At 39.2% G+C, this 12410-nt stretch overlaps 3 protein-coding genes across 6 annotated transcripts; 1 reads left to right on the forward strand and 2 right to left on the reverse strand.

Annotated features, from left to right (window-relative positions):
• The first annotated feature begins 3347 nt into the window (after positions 1 to 3347).
• LOC125209582 (uncharacterized) lies at positions 3348 to 8656 on the forward strand. Of its 4 annotated transcripts, none has more exons than XM_048109180.2 (8): positions 3348 to 3495; positions 4220 to 4345; positions 4561 to 4666; positions 7061 to 7243; positions 7376 to 7837; positions 8020 to 8088; positions 8169 to 8248; positions 8337 to 8656. In XM_048109180.2, exons 2-7 carry the CDS (start codon positions 4298 to 4300, stop codon positions 8231 to 8233), a joined length of 933 nt encoding a protein of 310 aa, XP_047965137.1. In that variant the 5' UTR covers positions 3348 to 3495; positions 4220 to 4297; the 3' UTR covers positions 8234 to 8248; positions 8337 to 8656. The 4 variants fall into 4 exon arrangements, with proteins under 4 accessions (XP_047965137.1, XP_047965148.1, XP_047965154.1 ...); XM_048109191.2 differs by lacking the exon at positions 3348 to 3495 and adding an exon at positions 3503 to 3640; XM_048109197.2 differs by lacking the exon at positions 3348 to 3495 and adding an exon at positions 3509 to 3633.
• Positions 8631 to 9388, reverse strand: LOC148932432 (tubulin alpha-5 chain-like). Its single transcript, XM_089064021.1, has 2 exons — positions 9093 to 9388; positions 8631 to 9015 (listed from the first exon to the last, which is right to left on the reverse strand). Exons 1-2 carry the CDS (start codon positions 9386 to 9388, stop codon positions 8703 to 8705), a joined length of 609 nt encoding a protein of 202 aa, XP_088920147.1. The 3' UTR covers positions 8631 to 8702.
• Positions 9389 to 9460: 72 nt separating this feature from the next.
• On the reverse strand, positions 9461 to 11043 carry LOC125209612 (tubulin alpha-5 chain-like). Its single transcript, XM_089064020.1, has 4 exons — positions 10662 to 11043; positions 10071 to 10285; positions 9725 to 9881; positions 9461 to 9601 (listed from the first exon to the last, which is right to left on the reverse strand). The coding sequence occupies exons 1-4, from the start codon at positions 10772 to 10774 to the stop codon at positions 9478 to 9480; spliced, it is 609 nt and encodes a 202-aa protein (XP_088920146.1). The 5' UTR covers positions 10775 to 11043; the 3' UTR covers positions 9461 to 9477.
• Positions 11044 to 12410: the final 1367 nt, after the last annotated feature.

Raw genomic sequence — 12410 nt, forward strand, 5'->3', positions numbered from 1 at the left:
TTGTTTATAGTGCTAGTCGAGCAGAGCACGTGAAACATATTAAGCAAGTCTTGAGTATCATGAGGCATCACAACTTATTGGCCAAGCGCTCAAAGTGTGCTTTCGGATGTGAGGAGGTTGAGTATCTTGGGCACGTTATCTCAAAGGCTGGAGTGGCGACAGACAAGGGGAAAATAGAGGCTGTTCTATCTTGGCCTCAGCCGAGATCAGTAAAGCATGTTCGTAGCTTCTTAGGGTTGACGGGGTATTACCGGAGGTTTGTGAAGGATTATGGTGTGTTGGCTCGGCCTCTGATTGAGGTTATCAAGGGGGCAAGTTTCAGGTGGACTCAAGTTGCGCAGGATGCGTCTGAAGGGCTCAAGGTTGCTATGACCTCTGCCCCTGTTCTGGCCTTACCAGACTTCTCGCGAGACTTCGTAGTGGAAACCGATGCATCGGGGGTGGGTATTGGGGCTTTTCTAATGCAAGATCGACATCCCATTGCGTTTATCAGCAAGGTCTTGTCTCCAAAACATCAGGCTTTATCGGTCTATGAGAAGGAGCTGCTGGCGATATTATTGGCAGTTAAGAAGTGGTGTCATTATCTCCAATGCCGGAAGTTTGTGATTTTAACGGACCACCAAAGCTTGAAGTATTTATTGGAGCAGCGTCTCACAACTCCCACTCAACAAGCTTGGATGACCAAGCTCATGCAATTCGATTATGAGATTCGTTATAAAAAAGGGATCGAGAATGCAGCAGGTGATGCTTTGTCCAGGGTGCCTGAGGTCATGGTGTACGCTCTCACTTCCTATGTAATTCCCTTGGAATTGATCACAAAGATTAAGTCCTCCTGGGCAAAGGATCCACACCTCAGTAGGGTTATTGAAGATAAGAAGAGTACCTCTAATTCCCATCCTAAATTTATATGGAGGAAGGATGAGTTGCGCCGCAAGGGTCGATTGGTTGTGGGAAATGACCTTGTTCTACGTGCGCAGATTCTAGCTCTGTTTCATGAAACAGCTATTGGAGGTCATTCAGGAGCTCTAGCAACATACAAGAGACTCTCGGCCCTGCTTTATTGGCCGAAGTTGCTCAAGGAGGTGAGGGAGTTTGTGCGAATGTGTGTGGTGTGTCAGCAATACAAAGCGAGCAATTCACTTCCTGCCGGTCTTCTTCAGCCTCTTCTGGTACCCACAACTATTTTCACTGAGCTTACCATGGATTTTATTGAGGCTTTACCCACTTCTAAGGGCAAAAATACGATCTTGGTGGTGGTGGATCGCATGAGTAAGTATGCCCACTTTATGGCTTTGGCCCGCCCATTCACGGCTAAGGATGTAGCAGAGGTCTTCTTGGATTCTGTCTTTAAATTACATGGAATGCCCATCCGCATTGTTAGTGATCGTGGGGTGATATTTGTTGGAGCTTTCTGGAGGGACTTCTTTGGCTTGCTGGGAATCGAGTTGTTGTATTCTACAGCGTATCACCCGGAAACAGACGGCCAATCGGAGGTGGTGAATCGGTGCTTGCAGTGTTACCTTCGATGTATGGTTGGGGAAAAACCTCACTCGTGGATGCAATGGCTGAGTTTGGCTGAGTACTGGTACAATACCTCGTTCCATTCTTCGATCAAGATGACTCCGTTCGAGGCACTTTATAGATTCGCACCTCCTATGCATGTACCTTATTTACCAGGAGAATCTCGTGTGGAGGCAGTAGATGTTGCCTTACGTGACAGGGAGGAGATGATAGGGGCACTCAAACGTAATCTGGAACGGGCTGCGGCACGCATGAAGAAACAAGCTGATAAACAGAGGCTTGATAAGGAGTACGAGGTGGGGGAATGGGTTTGGTTGAAGTTGCGCACATACCGTCAGAAGTCAGTCAAGGGAGTTCATCACAAATTTGAACCCAAGTACTATGGGCCATATCAAATCATGGATAAAGTGGGAAGGGTGGCCTATAGATTGAAGTTGTCGGCCTCAGCTGCAATCCACAATGTATTTCATGTTTCACTCTTGAAGCCAGCGGCTGCACCGGTGGGGCCGAGTACTGATCTGCCTCCTATGTCTCACATTCGGGATGCGGTTCCAATGGCGATTTTGGATCGCAAGATGGTTAAACGTCGCAATCAGGCTGCCACCCAATGGCTCATTCATTGGGCGGATCACTCTCCGGCCGATGCGTCGTGGGAGTTCGCGAGGAAATTATGGCTCGTTTCCCTTGGTTCCTTGAGGACAAGGAACCTTAAAGGGGGAGTATTGATGCATGTGCTACTGAAAGGGGACGTGTACACATGCATTCTATCTTAGGTGAGTACGTGGAGTAGAGGTCAGCAAATAAAGGCACATGTGAGAGCCGAGTCAGCATGAAGAGATGGTGAAGGGTGACGGCGTTGGGTTGTTAGTAACGGTGGCACGTGGAGTTAACGGGAAGAAGAGCTATAAAAGGAGAGGAGGGGACCACTGTCTAGACATGTTAATTGTGTGATCATTGTGGCCTATGGATCTGTGATCCTTAGGATTAGTTATCGCCTTTCGCTTTCTGCAAAATTCCTTTTGATTGTTCTTTTCAATTTTCCGTTCTGTACCAGAGTTCTTATTATAATACTACTGATTCCCCTATTTCGGCTTTGTGTGTTGATTATTGGTCTTTGTGAGGTGTTTTGGTGGAGTTGCTGTCTGTTGCAGGTCATATCCGAACTAGAACCTATCATAGAATTAGGGTGTCATATTCGATTCTAGCTGGTCGAGTGCAAACTCTATTCTCAATTTAAAAAGCCCTAATTTCCATGTATGTAACGTACCTCTGTCACTTAAAAATAGAAACTATTTCTATTTAGGTTCGTCCCTTAATATAGAAACTATATAAACTTTCTAATTTAAAAAGTGGACCCCACGATCCATTAATACTACTCTACTATTTTTTCTCTCATTCTCTTACTATACTCATTTTTCTATTAATTTACCAATTATTTTTAGTATCTTATTTTATCAAAATTGTCTATTAAAATTCGTGTCATTTGCGTGAGTCATGACCCCTCTAAAAAAAAAGGAAAACTATTTGACAAGTAACATAATAAGCAATTCAAATTCAAATTAAAAGTTGATTATCACTAATAATTGATCAACAAAACCTCATTTGAGCTGTTAAACACATTTTTCAATTTTTTTCTTTTCAATAAAGTTTAGTTTTACTCAAATTTACTCACCCAGAAAAGCCTAGTGTAAATTCGCATTTCAAGAAATCACATTAACGAAGAGAGTGGAATTACACGAAGGAAGAGCACAAAGAAGGGATGTAATGGGTGTGTAGCCACGTCATCTCCATAGCTTTCCCTTTCTACAATAAAAAGACCAAATATTTGAATCAAATTCGCTTAATACAAACAACTATCCTCACACAATCCTCCCTGTTCTTGTACAAATTATTCACTTCTTTTCTACAAAAAACAAGAGTGTTTATTTTTACTCATATCTGCTTTTCTTTTCCCTTTTCCTTCTTTCACTTCAGGTATAATTAATTTATTGCTTACTTAATTTCGGAAAGATGTAGCCCAGTTCATTTATTGCCAAGATTTTGCTCAATTTCACTCTTTTATTAAGAATTTGTGCTTAATTGATATCTGCTGTGCTGCTTACATTAAATAGGGTTTGTGGTTCGTGTATCTCCTTGCTTTTTCTTAGTCATCTTCTCTCTGAATCATCGTCAAATTAGCTGCCTTTTTCTGTTAGATTCTTTCATTTTCTGTGTTTTATCTTGGAGTTTGGATAGTTCTTTGTTTAAATGATACTCTCTCTATGAGCCCTTTTCTTGTAAGAATGTAAAAATTATTGATAGGTGATAAAAATCAAGTCTTGTATGAATGGGATTTTCTGATTTGGTTAAATGTTGAGTTGCTTCTGTTGTTTCCAAATTTGTAATCTTTCTGGTCGAATTCTGGAACTGACAAACCAAAAATAGTAAAGGAAAGGGAGAAGTAGAGAGGCAGAATAAAGAACTTTTTTTGATTTATATTGTTTTCTGAACCCTAGAATAGTAGTAGGAATGTTCGAGGTTTCCTTTTTCATCTTCTTTTGTGATGAAATGTACTGTGTTTTAAGTGATGATTACTGTTCTACCTTTTCTGATGCTTAAAAGCAGTTCTGTTTGAGTTTCATGACTTATAGCTGATTCCGTTTCTTTGTGCCATGTACTCTGCTTCTTTTGCCAAATATGGCCACTCCGATGCCTAAAGATTCGGGAGTGTAGGTGTCGCGGAAGGATTATCTTTTTATTCATACTCTGATTGCATTGAAGGCCACTATCTGCAATAATGTCTGGCGGGGAGGCGAGAAAACTATCAAATCAAGATATACAACTGGTGAGCTTTGAAATTGAATTTGTTTGAACGGTTGGTTTAAACATTCTATAAGATAGAAAGTAATAAGGAAACATATTCATCAATGCTGTGCAACTGTATTTTTGTAGCTTCAATTCGATTCAGTTTTGACTTCAATGAGGACTCGCGCAGAGAGAATAATGACCATTAGTGGATTTATCTGATGGATTGTACTTTCTCATTTATTTCCGTCGCAGGTGAAAAATCGCATTGAACAGTGTCTTCAGCAATACATGAATAAAAAGGAAGTCATTAACGATCTCATTGTTCAGGGCAATGTTGAGCCGTGTATTACTGAATTGGGTATAGCTATCTGGCTCAATCTCATCTATGCTTACGTGTATCTTGTAGCCCCTAACTGTGTACTGTATTTTATAATTCTCTATAGAGTTATTAGTTATAATGTTGATTTCTGATTATGAATATTTGAGAGAACAAAGAACTTACCTCAATATGTGTAAACATCCACCGGAATGAATTTGGGATCATTTACTCCCTACCTAGCTAGTAGCTTGTGTGCATGCTCGTGCTTAAATTGTAGGCTGTCAAAAGGAAGTGTGTATCTTCTTTATCTGTTTTTATGGTGGAATTTAAGGGTTTAGAGAATAAAATTGTAGGGAGAGAATTTCGGAACATTCTACAGTTAAGTGATTTTTTATGATGTTCAGTTTTCAGTTTTCGAAGTACTTTTGGCCTTTTACGATGTGCTAATGCAAACGAATGAGTCAGCTCATTATTAGAGGGAGAAATAGAGCATTATCCTGATCGAATATCATGCAACTGTTAAATCATGGCTTCAGAGATGTGGCCTTCATTGGTGCTTTTAATTTTAATTCCTGTTTTAGTTTAAGCTAAAAAAGAGATTGATGATAGCTTTTAAATCCTTGGAACATGGAGATATGGAAGTTATCTTTTAGATTACCACGGCGGTTATTAATGGTTGGAATATGAAGAGATGGAAATTTCCGACACCCCCTGTCTCGTCTATAGTATGATCTTATTTTTTAAACCTTATTGGACGATTGGAAAGAAGCATCAATTATTGTATCTTTGGATAAGATATAAGTTAATGTGCCATAATCCCTCTCCATTGCAGAAGTGACTAGTTGGGGATACAAAACTTATATTTGGTACGCCTAGATATTGCATCATATTAGCGATGATGCTAAGAAGATTACAAGATATGAAAGATACCTTTGTTGATTTATTATTCTAATGATTAATTTTGTTTTGTTATTTAAGTTAAGATTTGATTTCCTCTTTGATTGTTTAGGTTTAATATTCGTAGGGACGATCAAGAGGTAGAAGTATTCTATCAATTAGTTTGTTCCGGCAAGTGCCGTGAGGGTTAGGGTTTTGTTCCTTTCTTTATTAGGGTTCGTCCCTTTCTTTTCTATATCAATTCCAGTTTCAATATTTATTTTCATAATTCTGTATTCATGGTTTAATATGTTTCTTATGCATTCATATTATTGTACGCATTCCGTGGTTCCGCATTTCACTCTATATCAAATGGTGTGGTGAACGTACTTTGCGCAATGGAGAACATTCCTCGCACAAGGAATTGGAGAAGGCAGTTGAGGATCCGCATGCAGACGTGTGGGCACTCCTCCAAATGGCGCTCACTATATGCGAGCACATGCAGCGTCGCCTTGCGACATGGTCCCACTGATCTGGCCCCACCAGTTACTCCGTTTTTGCCCTCACCCTTTGAGATTTCAACTGATCAGACAGCAAGCGCCCTCCTAAGTTGACATCCGCCCCTGCCTCAGCAACAGTTATTTCCAGCACAATAGAGCTTCGATGTTCCGCATCCACCACCACAAGAACCGCTTCCTTTGCTGCCACGATCGTAACCACTCTCCTCCAGCCAACAGCCCAGGCTCACTGCTTTTTGGCTCCTCGTAGATCTTTGGGAATATGGGATTCCTATTCCGTGTTGTTTGCCCAAGTTTTTGCTCCTTGCACCTATCCCTTTCAATGGTTCTACAAATTTTTTCGTGTTCACAAGCTTTGAGTTTGAGCTCCACCCGATCTTTAATGCACAAATTCGATTGCAGTCTTGAGGGCAAGGCTGTTTCGACAGTGGGGCAATTGATACGTCGGGATATCGCAATTCGTGTCATATTAGTGAAAGATATCTTTGTTCATTATTATTCTAATGATTACCTTTAGTTTTGTTATTTTTATTTAAGTAAGTTTGGATTTGGTTTCCAATTTAAATTGTTTAGATTTAATATTCATAGCAGGTGGATTTGATTTAGTTCTGTAGTGATTATTTTATTTCTTTTAGAATTGTATTGAAATAGAACTCTTGATATATTCATCTATAGATTGAGGGGAAATCACGAGGTAGAAGTATTTAAGGGATCAATTAGTTTGTTCTGGCAAGTGCCGCGAGGTTAGGATTTTGTTCCTTTCTTGGTTTGGGTTCGCCCCTTTCTTTTCAATATCAATCTCAGTTTCAATATTTTGGTTTCATGATTATGTTCCATGGTTCAATATGTTATGCATCCATATTATTGAATGCACAAACTCCGTATCAATATAGTTCCGTCATTGTTGTATTGGGCATCTTGAATTGAATGAGTAATGCACAAACTGCTGCCAAATGCCCCCTTGGGCCATTGACTTTTGCATGTACTCAAATGTATATACATGTCCCTCCAGTTAATCCTGCTTGCTGCTTGTTTTCAGTTTGGCAGAGGCTTGAAGATGAAAATCAAGATTTTTTCAAGGCTTATTATCTCAAGTTGTTGGTGAAAGAACAAATAATGGAATTCAACCGGTTGCTTTCCGAACAGGTGGATCTGATGCGTAGAACTGGTTTAAACGGGATTGCTCCTTACCTTCCATCTAATGGATCACATGTTTCACCATGTAAGACACCTTTTTCACGTAATACCTTATTCCGTGCAAGTACTTCTACTTTCGTTTATCTCTAAAATTTACTGGACTTTGGTGCTGCTGCCATCACCTTTTTGGAAGAAGTTTAACATTTTTATCTTGCAGCACAGCATATCTCGACCACCTGCCCTACACAAAATGTCCGACCCGTGAAAACAGAGAACATGCAGCAGGAAAATGTGTTTAACAACTGTGGATCAGCAATTCAACCATGTCTGCAAGGAGCTATTAACGGGCCTGGTCAGAGTAGAAAGATCGATGTTTATCCAAACTTACTACTGTCTCAAAACTTAGATATGGGGCTGTCTCAGATGCTAAACGGGAAAAGTGTGAAGACAGGAGCCGGTTATGCTGGTAGCTCGACTTTTGCTTTTAGTCCACCTAGCAATTTTCTGGAATCACGTCCTCTGATGGGTGATGCATCTGTGTCATCTTTCAGTAGTGTAGATTCTAACGCACAGCATCTTAATGAGACTCTCATGGATGGTGACACTTCCTCCTTCGGATTTTTGGCACAAATCCCGCAAAGTTTCTCTGAGTTGCCTGCTGATTTCACCACCAACTCGGGTCTGATATCTCTCTCTCTCTCTCCCCACACACAGACACACTCACACTAACATCAAAATCTTGAGGTCTTAAGAGCTAAAACTGAGTTGGTATTGAAGCTTTTCTTGTGACATAATGAGATTTTATTCCCCTCTTATTTGGTGTATATAATCGAATGGTTATACTTCAAACATCTGTATCAGATTTACTGGAGAGTTACTGTGGTCCTTCCTTCCTACCAGCAGATGCCAACAACTTTGCGAATCCCCACGGTAGGTGCATCACTGAACTTAAGAGTCGTACATCGTTTTATCGCTGATATACATGCGTAACTGTCTACTCTCTTCTTCAGGGGATGCTGAGAATTTGGACCCTGAATCCGAAAGTCTGAGATTTCACTGCTTTGGTAGTGAGTGACTGGATACTCCAACGGTAATTTTGCTTCGTGATCTTGTATCTTTTCGCTTCCTCCGAATTGTGTGATAGTTTGTGCTGAATTTTCATTTCCGTGGCTCTGCAGGTTGGATTGATAAGAACAAATTGCTGCATTTTGAATCATCCCATCACAACTTTGATTTTGGAGTCGGATTTAATTTACTTATTCTCCATATTGGGTGTTTTAGTTGTATGCTTTTTGTTAGGTTTCACCTATATTTATGCAAATGTTTATGTATAATGTTGCCAAAGTTGTATAAATAGGGGCAGTGTTTGTTTGTGTACATTGTACATTTGTTTTTTTGGGCTTAGAAGTGCATGCTTTTATTGTGTTAAAGAAACTCTTCATTTTGTACATTCAAGTGTGTTGCGATGCAAATGCTATAAATTCAATTCTCTTCTGCATATTTTGACCATATTTTTCTTACATTCTATATTACAATTGAACACATTAATAGTCTTCGGTTTCATCTTCTTCATCCACACCTTCCGCACCAACCTCTTCATAGTCTCTCTCGAGCGCAGCCAGATCTTCACGGGCCTCGCTGAACTCTCCTTCCTCCATTCCCTCACCCACGTACCAGTGAACAAACGCCCTCTTTGCATACATGAGATCAAACTTGAAGTCAATGCGTGAAAACACTTCAGCAACTGCGGTGCTGTTGCTGATCATGCACACAGCTCGTTGCACTTTAGCAAGATCGGCCCCAGGAACCACAGACGGTGGTTGGTAGTTGATTCCGCACTTGAAGCCAGTTGGGCACCTGTTATGTACAACAATGTATGACGGATCTTAACCTATCAGATGATGGCGACAAGGTATACAAGTAAGTTTATATACCAGTCAACGAATTGTACAGTTCGTTTTGTCTTGATGGCAGCCACAGCAGCGTTTACATCCTTAGGAACAACATCTCCACGGTACATCAAGCAACAAGCCATGTATTTGCCATGCCTAGGATCACATTTAGCCATCATGTTCGCAGGTTCAAAGACCGAGTTTGTGATTTCAAGGACTGATAGTCGCTCGTGGTATGCCTTTGCAGCAGAGATCACAGGGGCGTATGATGAGAGCATAAAATGGATACGAGGATATGGTACGAGGTTGGTCTGGAACTCATTGATATCAACATTCATGGCTCCATCAAACCGTAGAGAAGTAGTTAAGGATGAGATGATCTGAGAAATTAGTCGGTTCAGATTGGTGTATGTAGGCCTCTCAATGTCTAAAGACCTTCGGCAAATATCATAAATGGCCTCATTATCCAAGAGCACACAGACATCCGTGTGCTCGAGAAGTGAATGAGTCGAGAGGACACTGTTGTAAGGCTCAACAACTGCAGTCGACACCTGCAATTCAAATTCTATAAGGCATGCCACTATAGAAACTGGAAAATACATCAATAAGCCAAATTTTAAAGTTTAAGCACTTGGGGTGAAGGATATATGGTAAATCCAAGCTTAGACTTTTACCCGTAATCCACTGACAATCGTTCTAGAAGCAATGAACCCAATCCAGAACCCGTCCCACCGCCTACAGCACTGAAGACCAAAAATCCTTGCAAACCAGTGCAGTTATCAGCCAACTTCCGCAACCTGTCTAAGCATACATCAACGATCTCCTTTCCCACTGCAAAGAAATCAGAAAATATAATTCAAATCGCAACTGGTTTCGCAATATCCTAAGATATAGCAAGGAAAACACACTGTAAACATGTTCTCCCTAACCCTGATTGAAAAGAGGTTTCACAACATAACGAAGAAAAACATAAGTTGCGTAAAATGAAGAATTCTTAACAAAATAGATAAACTGCCGGACCTGTGTAATGCCCTCGAGCAAAGTTATTCGCAGCATCTTCCTTTCCAGATATGAGCTGATTGGGATGGAAAAGCTGGCGATAGCCCCCGGTCCTAACTTCATCAATGACAGTAGGTTCGAGATCAACAAATACTGCCCTTGGGACATGCTTTCCTGAACCAGTCTCACTAAAGAAGGTGTTGAAGGCATCATTTCCCACAGCAATAGTGGCGTCACTGCAAGTTCAAGAACAAACTAATGCATCATAATTTGCAATTCAATAGACCTATATCTACAGGAAGAGGTAATTGCAAAGCCACAATAGCTTCAAACTTTCATCTTCTTCACCAATTTATTTTCAGATTCAGTCTGCAACAAAATCATGTTTCGGTTTCCAAACTCTAGACTTGGAATCTTTACAAACTTAATTCAAACATAATCAAGCTAACTTGAGCATAAAAAATCCATTAAAAAAGAATCCGAAATCAATAAAAGCAATCAAAATCGACTTTTCCCACAAAAGACCCCAAATTCCAAGAAGGATAATAAGAGAAACCGCCAATAAACATTAGATTGCACAAAAATTACAAAAAATTAGGGTGAATGAAATACCTAGGCATCATGCCATTTGGTTGAATGCCATGCTCGAGGCAATAAAGCTCCCAACATGAATTTCCCACCTGAATCCCAGCTTGACCAATGTGAATGCTTATTATTTCTCTCATTTTCTTTCAAAAAAAAATTCGCACCAAAATGCCAAACCCTCTCTCTTTGTTTCTAAATCTAGGCCCTTGCACCAAGGAAAGAATGAGATTTTTTCTCGGCACCTTCTCTCTCCTCCAATAATATCTAAGGCTGAGTGGAAAGGGGAAAATAGTGGGAGTGGCTTAAGCTAAGGTGGGATTCGATGGAATTCGCTGTTGGGAGACGACCCTACTACCCCCCTAAAATATGGTGGTCGTCTTCGCCAACTCGCCATCACCACCTCTCTCATGGAAATATGATCATAATTCAGTTTATCATTTATTTAATTGCATGACCAAATTTATATTCTAAAATTTTTATCTAGTCGTTATTAATCTTAATTTAACTATGCTTTCTAGTTAGGATCAGATGATAGGTTGGTAACTACTGTGATGTTCTGTATTGTTGGTAGTTGAATAAAAAATATTTTTTTCACCCCACTTAAGACGCCAATACTTTTGTAAGAATACCTTGCACGAGTTATGGCTCAATTACGAAGATTGCGTAGTGTAATGCCCAGGGACGGAACTAGAAGTCCAAATAAGCCGATGCTGAAAAAATCAATCCAATGTTTACGATCTAAAATTAAAAGTGCGACTAATATGAGACGGAACAAGTAATATTTGGTAAGTCTTGTAACATTAATTTCAATATAAAATCACCAAATTTCAATTTTTCTCGTTTACTATCACATTAGTATAATAAATGTCTACTTAAGACTTTATGTATTTTGATATATTTAAAAGTTATGGGGTGAATTTGAATATTTATAAAATATGTAATAATAGTTATAGTGTGGAATTTGTATTGATGTGGCCGTTATAATGCATTAGATGACTCCATAAAATTTTACCAGATAGGGTTTCAATGCAAATAATTCAACGTTGCTTGGTAACAACTTCTATAATAGTCCTTCCCTAATTTGATCACACCCATGCGATACACGACCCAATTAATTTTCTATCTACTTATTTTAAAATTGTGAATTCACTTTAAGAAATGAGAAATAATATTATTATATTAAGTTTTAAACTCACAGATGGACAGTAACAATGTATTAAATCAATAAAAACCCTTCTAATTCAATATGTTTAGAAACTAATTGTTGGAAAAAAAAACGTCAATTAGAACACTTTTCGTCCTCTATATACGTTGCGGCTCCCAAGTTAAAATATCTTGAATTACATGTTTCAATTTATTTATTTATTATTAAAGAAAATTCTATATTTTAAATGCATAAATTTTTTTTAGTAAATATAAATATTATTTAATACTCCCTCCGTCCCCCATTAAGAGTCACATTTTTCCATTTCGGTGCGTCCCCAATTAAGAGTCACACTTCATTTTTTCCATAAATAGTAAGTAGGTCCCACATTATTCCACTAACTCAATTCACTCACATTTTATTATAAAACTAATATAAAAAATGGGTCTCACATTCCACTAACTTTTTCAACCAACTTTTCTTTACATTTTTTAAAACTCGTGCCCGGTCAAAGAGTGACTCCTAATAGGGGACGGAGGGAATAATATATTTCGAGTTTATATATTTATTTATTATTATTGCTGACATCACTTATCACCTCAGACATTAGCAAATCCAAAGGTTCGTTTAGT

The sequence above is a fragment of the Salvia hispanica genome, chromosome 2 (genome assembly GCF_029641045.1).
Source record: "Salvia hispanica isolate PSC_SH4W2 chromosome 2, Shi_PSC_v1, whole genome shotgun sequence".
Lineage (NCBI taxonomy): Eukaryota > Viridiplantae > Streptophyta > Magnoliopsida > Lamiales > Lamiaceae > Salvia > Salvia hispanica.

Excerpts from the sequence above, each read along its gene's own strand:
- LOC125209582 (XM_048109180.2), top strand. The coding sequence starts at position 4,298 with ATGTCTGGCGGGGAGGCGAGAAAACTATCAAATCAAGATATACAACTG. Across the intron at positions 7,244-7,375 it reads TGGATCACATGTTTCACCAT|CACAGCATATCTCGACCACC; the intron begins GTAAGACACCTT and ends TTTATCTTGCAG. Across the intron at positions 8,089-8,168 it reads CAACTTTGCGAATCCCCACG|GGGATGCTGAGAATTTGGAC; the intron begins GTAGGTGCATCA and ends TCTCTTCTTCAG.
- LOC148932432 (XM_089064021.1), bottom strand. The coding sequence starts at position 9,388 with ATGAATGTTGATATCAATGAGTTCCAGACCAACCTCGTACCATATCCT. Across the intron at positions 9,016-9,092 it reads ACTGTACAATTCGTTGACTG|GTGCCCAACTGGCTTCAAGT; the intron begins GTATATAAACTT and ends TGTACATAACAG.
- LOC125209612 (XM_089064020.1), bottom strand. The coding sequence starts at position 10,774 with ATGAGAGAAATAATAAGCATTCACATTGGTCAAGCTGGGATTCAGGTG. Across the intron at positions 9,882-10,070 it reads TGCTCGAGGGCATTACACAG|TGGGAAAGGAGATCGTTGAT; the intron begins GTCCGGCAGTTT and ends ATTTCTTTGCAG. Across the intron at positions 9,602-9,724 it reads CGATTGTCAGTGGATTACGG|GTGTCGACTGCAGTTGTTGA; the intron begins GTAAAAGTCTAA and ends TTTGAATTGCAG.